At 44.3% G+C, this 14,829-nt stretch overlaps 1 protein-coding gene across 3 annotated transcripts in view; it reads right to left on the minus strand.

Moving 5' to 3' along the window:
* The window catches only part of LOC135552967 (protein turtle homolog B-like), a 76,472-nt gene that overhangs the window by 37,974 nt on the left and 23,669 nt on the right, over positions 1-14,829 (minus strand). For all 3 annotated transcript variants that reach the window (XM_064984940.1, XM_064984939.1, XM_064984941.1), the window contains exons 2-3: positions 14,192-14,389; positions 10,270-10,416 (exon numbers count right to left, since the gene is read on the minus strand). In XM_064984940.1, coding sequence (XP_064841012.1) covers positions 10,270-10,416; positions 14,192-14,389 — 345 coding nt within the window. The remainder of the gene's footprint in view (positions 1-10,269; positions 10,417-14,191; positions 14,390-14,829) is intronic.

Consider the following 14,829-nt stretch of genomic DNA (forward strand, 5'->3'; position numbering starts at 1 on the left):
CATAATTTTAGTTAATTGGACGTGTACCTGTGGATGTATTTCAAGGCCTACCTTCCAACTCAGTGCCGCTTTGCTTGACATCATGGGAAAATCAAAAGAAATCAGCCCCCCAAAAAATTTAGACTTCCACAAGTCTGGTTCATCCTTGGGAGCAATTTCTAAACGCCTGAAGAAACCACAGTCATCTGTACAAACAATAGTATGCAAGTATAAACACCATAGGACCACGCAGCCGTCATAATGCTCAGTAAGGAGACGCGTTCTGTCTACTAGAGATGAATGTACTTTGGTGCGAAAAGTGCAAATCAATCCCAGAAACAGGTACAAAAGTATCTATACCCACAGTAAAAGGAGTCCTATATCGACATAACCTAAAAGGCCGCTCAGCAAGGAAGAAGCCACTGCTCCAAAACCGCCATAAAAAAGCCAGACAACGGTTTGTGAATGCACATGGGGACAAAGATCATACTTTTTGGAGAACTGTCCTCTGGTCTGATGAAACAAAAATAGAACTGTTTGGCCATAATGACCATCGTTATGTTTGGAGGAAAAAGAGGGAGGCTTGCAAGCCGAAGAACAATATCCCAACCGTGAAGCACAGGGGTGGCAGCATCATGTTGTGGGGGTGCTTTGCTGCAGCAGGGACTGGTGCACTTCACAAAATAGATGGCATCATGAGGGGAAATTATGTGGATATATTGAAGCAACATCTCAAGACATCAGTCAGTTAAATTTTGGTCGCAAATGGGTCTTCCAAATGTACAATGACACCAAGCATACTTCCAAAGTTGTGGCAAATTGGCTGAAGGACAGCAAAGTCAATGTATTGGAGTGGCCATCACAAAGCTGACCTCAATCCCATAGAAAATGTGTGGGCAGAACTGAAAAAGTGTGTGCGAGCAAGGAGGCCTACAAACCTGACTCAGTTACACCAGCTCTGTCAGGAGGAATGGGCCAAAAGTCACCCAACTTATTGTGGGAAGCTTGTGGAAGGCTACCCGAAACATTTGACGAGTTTCAGAAGAAAGGTCTTTGTTTCTGGCCATTTTGAGTCTGTAATCGAACCCACTAATGCTGATGCTCCAGATACTCAACTAGTCTAAAGAAGGCCAGTTTTATTGCTTCTTTAATCGGCACCACAGTTTTCAGCTGTGCTAATATAATTGCAAAAGGGTTTTCTAATGATCAATTAGCCTTTTAAAATGATAAATTTGGATTAGCTAACACAAAGTGCCATTGGAACACAGGAGTGAAGGTTGCTGATAATGGGCCTCTGTACGCCTATGTAGATATTCCATAAAAAATCTGCCATTTCCAGCTACAATAGCTATTTACAACATTGACAATGTCTTCACTGTATTTCTGATCAATTTTATGTTATTTTAATGGACAAAATATTTTACTTTTCTTTCAAAAACGAGGACATTTGAACGATAGTGTATATTCTATCATATATTATTTGAGACATTGATTACTGCACTGTTGGGTAGAGCTCTTAAGTTAAGTATTTCACTGTAGTTCTGCATGTGACAATAAAACTTAACTGAATTTAGCTGAAGAGATGATCACACTCTCTCTACCAAAGTGGGTCATGGCTAGCCGATGGGAGTCTTGTCTTCACTTCTAATTGAACACACACCTGGTGTGGAGTAAACAAACACACAAATTAGCATATCTAGAGATGTGCCTCTCCATCTTGGCCCCTCACTGCACAGTACTCCTGTATAGAGGCTACCAGAGACTACCATTAAGGAACTTTCAACCAGTAATTTTGAAAGTAGCGCTCACGTGCCAAAACGGATCCCCTAAAATTGTGAATTGGGCACAACATCATCCATTTCCATTTTCAATTTCGTATGATATGTTACGTCCTGCTGGATCGTATGATATGTTACGTCCTGCTGGATCGTATGATATGTTATGTCCTGCTGGATCGTATGACATGTTACATCCTGCTGGATCGTATGATATGTTATGTACTGCTGGATCATATGATATGTTACGTCCTGCTGGATCGTATGATATGTTATGTCCTGCTGGATCGTATGACATGTTACGAATGTGCTTAAGATCCTGTTCGATCTCTTTAACAGCTGTTGTATGCATTCTCTCAATTACTTATTTGGTTATTGTCATTCTGTAATGTTACTACAGTATATTAATTTCAGCACATTAAGCAACCAGCTCTGGTTTTTGTAGTGATTTACAATGCAAGTGTGCTTTATGGGTAACCATATTGTGGAATGTGGTGTAGATTATTTTCTATGAACAGGTCTACATCTTTGATTCACATCTATAATGTGGTTTAGATGCCCTAACATTAATTTACACTAAGTAGGTGGCAAACAGGAGGTGGCATTTACTGTGAGCGGATTGGGTGACAGGGGAATTCTTTCCGCCCATTATCAGTTACAACACATCAGTACGTGTCACCAAGTGGGGAATTTAGGAGATGTTCTACAAAAAGCCAAGTCGAGCATCACATTCTCGCCCAACTTTCATCATTTTCACATCTTCTTTATTCCTGGATTCAGTTGCTTCTGTATTCACACCACTCCCCTCTGTAGACCTTTCTACACGAGCAGATGGCCTCCTTAGAGCTCCATTCCTGCTCCCCGACATCTCTCCTTCTCTCCCCTCCTCACTCTGATTCTCTGCCTTCCTCTATTTCTCCCTCATTCTCGCCATCTCTCTTTCTCCCGCTCCCTGGAAGACTGCATAGTTTTACACAGTTATTCTTTGATTTCCCTTTATGAGCAGATTTCAGAGAAAATGAACATTTACAGTACAGAGCCAGCCAGAGTGGGAGAGAGAGCATCTTTTCCCTGAGGACTACTACTTACAGCACGAAAGGATCATCATGCATTTTTATCAAATTGCAGCATATATTTAGCCCTTTACTGTTTACTGTACTCTACTTTCCATCCGCAACCCAACAACTATTTTCCCTCAAGGCACCAAGAGATCCCCTTAAGACTATTTGTCTCTGAAGTTACTGCAGCTGTGAGCTGACACGCACAATCTCTCACTCACTGTTTCTCTCACTTATGTTTCTCTCACTCACTGTTTCTCTCACACTATCCAAAAGCTGCTGATTTATTAGCATACTGCTAACTGATACTAAATTAAGAAGAGAGGAGAGGAGAGGAGAGGAGAGGAGAGGAGAGGAGAGGAGAGGAGAGGAGAGGAGAGGAGAGGAGAGGAGAGGAGAGGAGAGGAGAGGAGAGGAGAGGAGAGGAGGCACCACAGTGAACTCTCTGTCTTTCGGGCACAAGGTCTTGCCATCTGACACCTGCCACTGAGTGGGCATGAATCCTCTTTCTGTTTGGCAGGAAGTAGAGGGCAGCAAACAGGAACTCAAAGCAGGGAGTGTATCATATGTAGATTCCACAGGCCACAGGAAAAGGCTGCCTTTAGTATCTGTGATGAAGCCTGGCCAGGAGAGCACCTGCCTTCCCAACAGAGACCCTTTGAGAGCACATGCAGCCATGATGAGGTCTCTGAATGTCAATTCAACTCACAGATGTCTCAAAATAAGCACAAACACTGCCAGCCATTTTGCTCTGGCTCTGTCAGTAGACATGGGAGCTTGGCTTCAGGTTCAGCCCCAACAGACCCAATTGGGAAAACAAGGCATTACCCTTATGCTCTGCACCTTTGCCATTACACTGCCGTAAACAAGGTATGGACAAACAAAATATTTTAGACTTGTTTTATTTGAGCTCAAACACCAAAAACTGGTTCCAACAAAGGATAATGACACATCAAACAAATTATCCAGACAACTCAGTGATTGTGTAAAGGTATAGCAGTAGGGGAGGGGGAGAGCATAGGCGAGTGAATGAGTAAGCGAGTGAGTTGAGCGTGAACACTGATGAGGACGGCCATAGAGACGCAGTGTACCCGCTTGCACAGGAAGCCATTCAAACCAAACACACACAGATGTTCACAAACTCCCCCCTAGACGCTACGCAGGTGACACTCCCTGGCAGGGCAACCGTGAGTGTAACTCAGTAGATAGGAAACTCCTTTAGCCACAGCCAAATGCACACCCACCATTACCCACCCATCATTACACACCCACCAGTACACATCCATCATTACACACCCACCATTACACACACACCATTACACACCCACCATTACACACCCACCACTATACACACATGCATGAGTGCGCGCACACTAAACCGTTGAAATACTGAGACATGTACCCTTACATGCTGACCACATCACTCACGTCGTGTGCACGAGATTTGTAAAATGAATTTCAAACATACATGTTATTCAATTATTGCACCCACACCGCTCGCGGGCGCCAACGAGCTTCTGCGTTGTCAAGCACTAAAATAGAAGTCAGTTCTATGATCGTGGTGCAAGTCCTGCCTCTCCCACCTCCTCATTGGTTATACCCATGTGGGTGATTGAAAGATGAACTGAGTTCGGGCGGTCGTCGTGGTAACTATGAAAGTTAGATGACAATCGCCATATAAAGTCCAAAGAAAGAAAAACCCTGGAATGAGGAGAGATGACTAGAAACGATTCAGTCCTGGCCCGGGTATCCTGGAAGGACATTGACCTCATCCCGTCAGTTGAGGATGCCTGGTCATTCTTTAAAAGTAACTTCCTCACCATTTTAGATAAGCATGCTCCGTTCAAAAAATGCAGAACCAAGAACAGATACAGCCCTTGGTTCACTCCAGACCTGACTGCCCTCGACCAGCACAAAAACATCCTGTGGCGGACTGCAATAGCCTAGAATAGTCCCCGCGATATGCAACTGTTCAGGGAAGTCAGGAACCAATATACGCAGTCAGTCAGGAAAGCTAAGGCCAACTTCTTCAGGCAGAAGTTTGCATCCTGTAGCTCCAACTCCAAAAAGTTCTGGGACACTGTGAAGTCCATGGAGAACAAGAGCACCTCCTCCCAGCTGCCCACTGCACTGAGGCTAGGTAACACGGTCACCACCGATTAATCCATGATTATCGAAAACTTCAACAAGCATTTCTCAACGGCTGGCCATGCCTTCCGCCTGGCTACTCCAACCTCGGCCAACAGCTCCGCCCCCACCGCAGCTTCTCGCCCAAGCCCTTCCAGGTTCTCCTTTACCCAAATCCAGATAGCAGATGTTCTGAAAGAGCTGCAAAACCTGGACCCATACAAATCAGCTGGGCTTGACAATCTGGACCCTCTATTTCTGAAACTATCCGCCGCCATTGTCGCAACCCCTATTACCAGCCTGTTCAACCTCTCTTTCATATCGTCTGAGATCCCCAAGGATTGGAAAGCTGCCGCAGTCATCCCCCTCTTCAAAGGGGGAGACACCCTGGACCCAAACTGTTACAGACCTATATCCATCCTGCCCTGCCTATCTAAGGTCTTCGAAAGCCAAGTCAACAAACAGGTCACTGACCATCTCGAATCCCACCGTACCTTCTCCGCTGTGCAATCTGGTTTCCGAGCCGGTCACGGGTGCACCTCAGCCACGCTCAAGGTACTAAACGATATCATAACCGCCATCGATAAAAGACAGTACTGTGCAGCCGTCTTCATCGACCTTGCCAAGGCTTTCGACTCTGTCAATCACCATATTCTTATCGGCAGACTCAGTAGCCTCGGTTTTTCGGATGACTGCCTTGCCTGGTTCACCAATTACTTTGCAGACAGAGTTCAGTGTGTCAAATCGGAGGACATGCTGTCCGGTCCTCTGGCAGTCTCTATGGGGGTGCCACAGGGTTCAATTCTCGGGCCGACTCTTTTCTCTGTATATATCAATGATGTTGCTCTTGCTGCGGGCGATTCCCTGATCCACCTCTACGCAGACGACACCATTCTATATACTTCCGGCCCGTCCTTGGACACTGTGCTATCTAACCTCCAAACGAGCTTCAATGCCATACAACACTCCTTCCGTGGCCTCCAACTGCTCTTAAACGCTAGTAAAACCAAATGCATGCTTTTCAACCGATCACTGCCTACACCCGCATGCCCGACGAGCATCACCACCCTGGATGGTTCCGACCTTGAATATGTGGACACCTATAAGTACCTAGGTGTCTGGCTAGACTGTAAACTCTCCTTCCAGACTCATATCAAACATCTCCAATCGAAAATCAAATCAAGAGTCGGCTTTCTATTCCGCAACAAAGCCTCCTTCACTCACGCCGCCAAACTGACCCTAGTAAAACTGACTATCCTACCGATCCTCGACTTCGGCGATGTCATCTACAAAATTGCCTCCAACACTCTACACAGCAAACTGAATGCAGTTTATCACAGTGCCATCCGTTTTGTCACTAAAGCACCTTATACCACCCACCACTGCGACTTGTATGCTCTAGTCGGCTGGCCCTCGCTACATATTCGTCGCCAGACCCACTGGCTCCAGGTCATCTACAAGTCCATGCTAGGTAAAGCTCCGCCTTATCTCAGTTCACTGGTCACGATGGCAACACCCATCCGTAGCACGCGCTCCAGCAGGTGTATCTCACTGATCATCCCTAAAGCCAACACCTCATTTGGCCGCCTTTCGTTCCAGTACTCTGCTGCCTGTGACTGGAACGAATTGCAAAAATCCCTGAAGTTGGAGACTTTTATCTCCCTCACCAACTTCAAACATGTGCTATCTGAGCAACTAACTGATCGCTGCAGCTGTACATAGTCTATTGGTAAATAGCCCACCCATTTTCACCTACCTCATCCCCACACTGTTTTTATTTATTTACTTTTCTGCTCTTTTGCACACCAGTATCTCTACCTGTACATGACCATCTGATCATTTATCACTCCAGTGCTAATCTGCAAAATTGTAATTATTCGCCTACCTCCTCATGCCTTTTGCACACAATGTATATAGACTCCCCTTTTTTTCTACTGTGTTATTGACTTGTTAATTGTTTACTCCATGTGTAACTCTGTGTTGTCTGTTCACACTGCTATGCTTTATCTTGGCCAGGTCGCAGTTGCAAATGAGAACTTGTTCTCAACTAGCCTACCTGGTTAAATAAAGGTGAAATAAAAAAATAAAGTTCACCGTATTATGTGTGGATTAATTGTCGGAGTAGAGGACCTTCTGCATTTCAGGTAAAATAACAACTCAATGTTTATATCCCAGGACAAATTTGCAAGCTACAGCAAGCTAGCTAAACAGGACAAATTAGTTAGCAGCTGCAAGCTAGCTAGCTAAATTGCCATAAATGTTTAATGCTTTTCGACATGTCCCTAAATTACCATAATTTGTTCAGAGTTTGTTTTAATATTTCAACCGGCGTGTCGTGATCGCGCACACACGCGGCCGGTTTGGGTATGGTGTATGGTGTAACACACATGCAAATGTTCTCACACACAAATATAAAGTGTGTAGATGCATGCTTGCACACATAGACACATTGGTAGTCTCCCTGTTCTTAATCTACCTTTTCAGTTTCATAATGACCATCAGGTTTACAGTGAACCTCATCCAATGTCAAGTAAACTGTATATGCATCTAAAATCAGTTACAGATTAGAAGGTTCCTGATGAGAATATGCATGAGCCTCACACAGACAGTGAGCATAAGTTCAAACCAAAAATACTTTTTGAGTGTGTGAATCTGACGGTATAAACTGCAAAACTGTCACACTAATAATATCTTCAGTCCTTGTGAGGTGTCTATCTGGAGGGAAAAAACACTGTTTAATGTTATAACATGACTCTAACGAGACGACTGCATTTAGTTGAACCCATTATTTTCAAATGCCTGCATTGTATGGAGAAATAACTACCCACCGCTATCCAGCTGGAGGACGGCCAAATAAGAGAAGTATTGTATCTGAATAACACCAGCAGAAAGACCAAAATAATTGGAATGAACAGATATGCTGCAGCTACACTTTAGCATCTGCGGCCCTGCAAACCAAATTGAATACGGCAATGTGCAATTAAATTATATTACATTTCTCCAAGACAAGTATTTTTTTATTGTCTATTATAACATCTGACAAAATGAATAAAATCAGAACCCATCAGAAAATATGAATATAAAACCGATTTGGTTTTCAGAAGATAAAATAGTAAAGATCGTGGGCATCATTGTAAATTGACTCTAGGTCTTGAACAGAACCATACATAGAGGGTTCTGCATGATACTTCAACATTCTATGACAGCCATGTTAGTGCCCCATTAACAAGACATAGATAATATCTAAATAATGCTATGTAACTGAATGTCTAGAATTAAAACCATTTTCAACCTTCTAAAAGTTAGCCCAGCTCTGTAAATACATGGTTCTGGTCTTGAACAATGTACTGGAACACATTACATAGCTAGAAGCAGCTAGCCGCTAACCCGTTGGGGCCTTCCTGGGAAGTGCAAACGTGCAGATTTTTTCCCCGCCTGGTCATCAGTTTGACTGCTCACAGACTATTCCAGACATTTCCTGCCGGAACTGTGTTAAGCAGGCCACAATCAATTCCCCTTCTTACTAGTCTCTCATCCCTTTATCCCCAAGGCAATCTGAAATGTGTCTGTCTGTGCCATGTTCCTGAAAACAGCTGTTCTAATTGCCACATGGGTTGGGTAGGTTACTTTCTAAATGTAATCCGTTACAGTTACTAGTTACCTGTCCAAAAGTTCTTGCACTTCTTGAATTAAACTATTATTGGGTTCAAATACACATTTAGATTTCCGAAGAGCCATCCACAACAACCACAATCTGTAAGCCGCAAATCGCTAAATGAGAGAGCAGAAGTGTGATTCACATCAATGCGCCATGTAGATATCAATAATAAGTGATATCTGTATCGCCGTAGACTACAACACTGCTGTCATCCTTACCTCCAAGTGTTTATTCAAGTTGGATAATGTTTGGATGTCGACAGCAGTCACACCATTGGAAGACATAGCTTGGACTGTAGCCTACAAAAGCCTATTCCTGCTCTTTTCCAGCGATCCAACACATTTGGTGTGTCATCATAGTGGTCTCTGACTTGTGGTCAGACTCCCTCAGGTGATAAAACTTAAATTTGCGTATTTTTTTAATGCTATTTTGAATGTCATTGAGAGAACAGAGAAGAGTAAACATTTTTTTCCGCAAACATTCTTACTGAATAAAAGTCATCCTCAACGTAATCACGTAGTTTTTCAAAAGTATCTGTAATTTGATTACAATATTTTTGCAGTTAACATAACTAATTACAGTTGCTGTTTTCTTGTAATCCCTTACATGTTATGGATTACATGTAATCTGTTACTCCCCAACCCTGATTGTCACTCATCAGAGCTTTAGCATCTCAGAATAAACATAGCCAAAGTGACTACAAAGAAAAGGCCATAAATCATGAAAACAATTGTTTTGGGGGACAAATTATTTTACAGTACCACATGCCTACGGAGCTGTGAGGGGAACGGCACCGCAGTACCTCCAGGCTCTGATCAGGCCCTACACCCAAGCAAGGGCACTGCGTTCATCCACCTCTGGCCTGCTCGCCTCCCTACCACTGAGGAAGTACAGTTCCCGCTCAGCCCAGTCAAAACTGTTCGCTGCTCTGGCCCCCCAATGGTGGAACAAACTCCCTCACGACGCCAGGACAGCGGAGTCAATCACCACCTTCCGGAGACACCTGAAACCCCACCTCTTCAAGGAATACCTAGGATAGGATAAGTAATCCTTCTCACCCCCCCCCCTTAATGATTTAGATGCACTATTGTAAAGTGGCTGTTCCACTGGATGTCAGAAGGTGAATTCACCAATTTGTAAGTCGCTCTGGATAAGAGCGTCTGCTAAATGACTTAAATGTAATGTAAATGTAACATAGAATCACTAAAAAGCCAAACATCGCCCAAGTGATAAAACAAATCAGCGCGCACACAGCAAATCTGAAATCTCAGACAGACAAGTCATCGAATGGCGAATAAGAGAGAAGAAATGTTCTGACAAAAACTTCTGAATGTAGTTAGCTACAGTATAGCTATCTGAGGCTGACCAATGAAAACTGTTGAGGCATGGAATGTACGCAACCTATGAGGTGAACATTGTCACGAATCACTCGAGCACACACATCTAACGAGATTACACTGTAGAAACACATTCCCCATATTGGGTCCCAATTCCAAACCACACCTACCACACTCCAATCTGTTGTTGCTGACAGTAAAGTGACAGTGACGTGAAACAAAAGGCACCCTATTCCCTATATAGTGCACTACTTTTGACCAGAGCCATATGAGCCCTGGTCAAAAGTAGTGCACTATATAGGGAATAGGCTGCCATTTGGGATGCAGTGACTCACCATTGACTGTGAGCTGCACCCAGCTGCCATTGTGGAAGGTGTTGTATTGCTGCTCCAGCATCAGAACCCTACACTCGTACCAGCCCTGGTCCTCTGAGCGCACTGGGTCAATCTGAAGAGACGCCTTCCCATGCAGGCTGGCTCTACCTGGGGTGGGAGAGAAGAACACAGGGAGGGTCAGGAGTCAGGAGTCAGGACCATCAAATTTGAGTAGATCCAAACGGTACACCCAATATGGCCAGCAGTGCACCCAAAGAGCACCATGAACATGGACACCAATCAGTATGATGCACATATCTAAACATGGATGAAGCTTACACAGCTCTTTCATTATTCCACTGACTATTCAATTCATTAATGACACTACAGTATCACACGCAGAACCCACACCAACATACTGACATACTGCTGACACAGACATCACACAGCAGAAGGAAAACGGGTCTCTGTGGCCTGAGATGGTGCTGTTAGATAACCCCTAACCTATCCAGTATTAGGATTAATGGATAACATTACCTGGAGGGCAATATATATATATATATATCCTCTCTCTCTCCCCCCCCCCCCTACCTGATGAAGCACAGGGCTTGGAATAGGAAAGCACTCCATGTCAAATAGTGAAAAAGACTGTCTTTTCTTTGAAAGCTCAGGAGATAAAGAGGAAATCTAAAAGTAGGAAGTCATGTCACAGAGAATGAGCGAAGTTGAGGAAACCAGGCATGTTGAAATCTGTCTCACAGCTTCCAACCCACTGCACCAACACGGCTTCTGCTACAGCCCTGACAGTCAAGCCGGATGAACAGACTAAAACACTCAAACCTCTGTTAGAACCGTGCCCTGGTACAAAGATCCTTTTCCAAACTTTGAGTTGTATATACAGTGCCTTCGTAAAGTATTCAAACCCAATGACTTTTCCCACTATTTGTTAGGTTACAGCCTTATTCTAAAATCAATTAAATAGTTTTTTCCCTCATCAATCTCCCACAATACCACATAACGACAAAGCAAAAACAGGTTTTTAGAAAAATGTGCATATTTATAAAAAATAATAATAATAATATCACATTTACATAAGTATTCAGACCCTTTATTTAACTCAGTACTTTTTGAAGCACTTTTGGCAATGATTACAGCCTCGAGTCTTTATGGGGGTGACGCTAAAAGATTGGCACACCTGTATTTGGGGAGTTTCTTTCATTCTTCTCTGCAGATCCTCTTAAGCTCTGTCAGGTTGGATGGGGAGCGTTGCTGCACAGCTAATTTCAGGTCTCTCCAGAGATGTTGGATCGGATTCAAGTCCGGGCACTGGCTGGGCCACTCAAGGACATTCAGAGACTTGTCCCAAAGACACGCCTGATTTGTCTTGGCTGCGCTTAGGGACATTGTCCTGTTGGAAGGTGAACCTTCGCCCCAGTCTGAGGTCCTGAGTGCTCTGGAGCAGATTTTCATCAAGGATCTCTGTACTGCTCTGTTCATATTTCCCTCGATCCTGACTAGTCTTCCTGTTCCTGCCGCTGAAAGACATCCCCACAGCAGTATGCTGCCATTAACATGCTTCACTGTCGGGATGTTGCTAGTTTTCCTCCAGACGTGACGCTTGGTATTCAAGACAAAGAGTTCAATCTTGGTTTCATCAGACCAGATAATCTTGTTTCTCATAGTCTGTGAGACTTTTACCAAACTCCAAGCGGGCTGTCATGTGCTTTTTACTAAGGAGTGGCTTCCATCTGGCCACTCTACCATAAAAGCCTGATTGGTGGAGTGCTGCAGAGATGGTTGTCCTTCTGGAAGGTTTTCCTATCTCCACAGAGGAACTGTGGAGCTCTGTCAGAGTGACCCTCGGGTTCTTGGTCACCTCCCTGACTGAGGCCCTTCTCCCCTGATTGCTCAGTTTGGCCGGGCGGCCAAATCTAGGAAGAGTCTAGGTGGTTCCAAACTTCTTCCATTTAAGAATGGTATTTCTGTTTTTAAGTTTTTATAAATTTGCAAACATTTTCACTTTGTCATTATGGGTTATTGTGTGTAGATTGCAGATATTCTTTTTATTTAATATTTAATCCATTTTAGAATGAGACTGTAACGTAACAAAATGTGGAAAAAGTGAAGAGGCCTGAATACTTTCCGAATGCAATGTATGTCCTGTAAGTACTGTTGCTTGTTTGTTCATTTTGAATGTCAGGTAAACATATTGGTGTCGAGGGCGGGTTGGATTGGTCTTCCAGCAGCGCTGCATATAGATGCAATAGATAGCCTCTCCCCGGGACGGCTGCCATACCTGGGGAAGAAAATGGTGGGTTTTTGTTGAGCAGGAAATCGATAAGGCAAAGGGAAGAAGGTAGAGGGAAGGGGGAGACTGCAGTCTTGCAGTAATAAGGCAAGGCTTTAAAAGTCAGGTCTATTTTTGCCTGGGTGATGAAGTGCTGAGTGGTGTGAGTAGTGGCGTGAAGGGTAGGGATCGACCTCAGGTTCAATCTGTCACCGAGTGAGAGTTGTGCTGTAAACAGAGTTAACAATACTGTATCCACATCAAGACCAGCCCTTCCAGGGCATTCACACATACTGTAATCTAACACTACTGCTGCCTACAGCGAATATGGCCCTCTGGGTTTGTTCATATCACACATGGGCTTCGATCCATTGCACTGCTGCAATAGCTATAGAGAGAGCAGAGGAGAATAGAGCTAAAGAGAGCCATGCAGCTAAACTTTCAGTCCTTTAAAGTCCATAATCCCTCTGCAGGCTTTTCACTGGCTCTGATTGGAGGAGAGACTGGGAATTGGGTTTGGGAGATGTAAGACCAGCCTAGCCCCCAAAAAACTAAATATCATACAGTATCTGAATTATTGATTGTTTCTTTGCTTGAGTTGGTGCAAAAATAGCTGATTTTAAATGTTAGATTTGCATATCACCTTGGGCAACTGGCTAACACACTAGAGGAGGAGCACTCCATTTCTTTCTTGCACTGAATAAGACACTTGCCGAAGCGTAATACTCAGTCGAAAAGTAAAAGTGGGGCGGCAGGGTAGCCTAGTGGTTAGAGCGTTGGACTAGTAACCGAAGGTTGCAAGGTCAAACTCCCGAGCTGACAAGGTACAAATCTGTCGTTCTGCCCCTGAACAGGCAGTTAACCCACTGTTCCTAGGCCGTCATTGAAAATAAGAATTTGTTCTTAACTGACTTGCCTGGTTAAATAAATAATAAAAAATAGTCTGTATTTTCCTTGCAAGAGAGAGGTTTGCCACCCCCAATCCACTTTAACATAAATACAACCTATATACAATTTGTACCATAACATCATTATTTAACAGCATCTAAGATTGTAAAAGATCCCTTGTAAAAGATAAGGTCATAGTGGAATTAGAAAATAGACTGCAGTCTTCAACTATGCCGATGTAAAGCTCACAGACACAGAGTCATGAGATGCTAGCTTACCCCCACATACGAGCTCTGCTACTGTAAAAGGCAATCCGAAACCTCTCATCTCCATCATGTATGCATTTAGACCCAGAAATATAGGTTAAATACAGTACATCAAGACACAGAAATGTAGGCTGAACACAGTACATTGACTGCCTTGCAGGACTAGCCAGTCTAGCCAGGCAATGACAGTACATTTAGTCTCTGTTCCACCCAGATTAATTATTTATTTGGTGAGAAATGGGAAATGGGGATTAATGGAAATAGCTAGCCAGGCAGATCTTAAAAAGTATGTGTGTGTGTTTGTGTGTGTGCGTGTGTTAGGCAGCAGGCTACTCTGGCATGAGGAGTTTGGAAGGCTTGGCTCTTACCGGTGTACTATGGGTCAACATGGGGAGAGTGGAAGGCTCTTACCGGTGTACTCTGGGTCGACATGAGGAGGGTGGAAGGCTTGGCTCTTACCGGTGTACTATGGGTCAACATGGGGAGAGTGGAAGGCTCTTACCGGTGTACTCTGGGTCGACATGAGGAGGGTGGAAGCGGAAGCTGATGAAGAAGGGGATGGGCACTCCGAACTTGAACCACTCCACCACGTAGGGGGGCTGCTGGCCGTCCAGGGGAGGGGACACGTCACATCCCAGGATCACGCTCTCTCCAGCTCGCGCCGTCAAAAACCGGGGCTCCTCTCTCACTCCGTGGGCACCTGGGGGAATAACGGGAGAGAGTCTTTTAACCAAAGAGCAGAGCGTATCTTAGAGAAGGTGGGAGGTAACAGTACAGTACAGTACATGTGCTGTACTGTTCTGTTCTCTACCACTACAGCTGTGCTGTGCTGACCAAGCAGAGAAGACATTGTTGCTTAGTTGCCCAATGCCTATAAAACAGGCCATGTAGCTCGTCAAAAGTAAGATTGAGCAGCCCTGCCTACAGTGTTGGTGGCCCTTGTAGGTACTTCCATGGTTCTAGTACAGGACAGTCTGACTCTGTACAGTTCCTGTGTCGTCATCTCTCCTGGTGAGACCGAGTTCTGTCTGAGGTGTAGGTCACCTACAGTACTATAACTTGCCAGGCAGTTCCATTGATCAGAGCTGGCTGCTGCTCATATGGGCTTTACTGTGAGCGTTACCAGGGCTGGGCTGGCGT

The sequence above is a fragment of the Oncorhynchus masou genome, chromosome 13, assembly GCF_036934945.1.
Source record: "Oncorhynchus masou masou isolate Uvic2021 chromosome 13, UVic_Omas_1.1, whole genome shotgun sequence".
Taxonomy (NCBI): domain Eukaryota; kingdom Metazoa; phylum Chordata; class Actinopteri; order Salmoniformes; family Salmonidae; genus Oncorhynchus; species Oncorhynchus masou.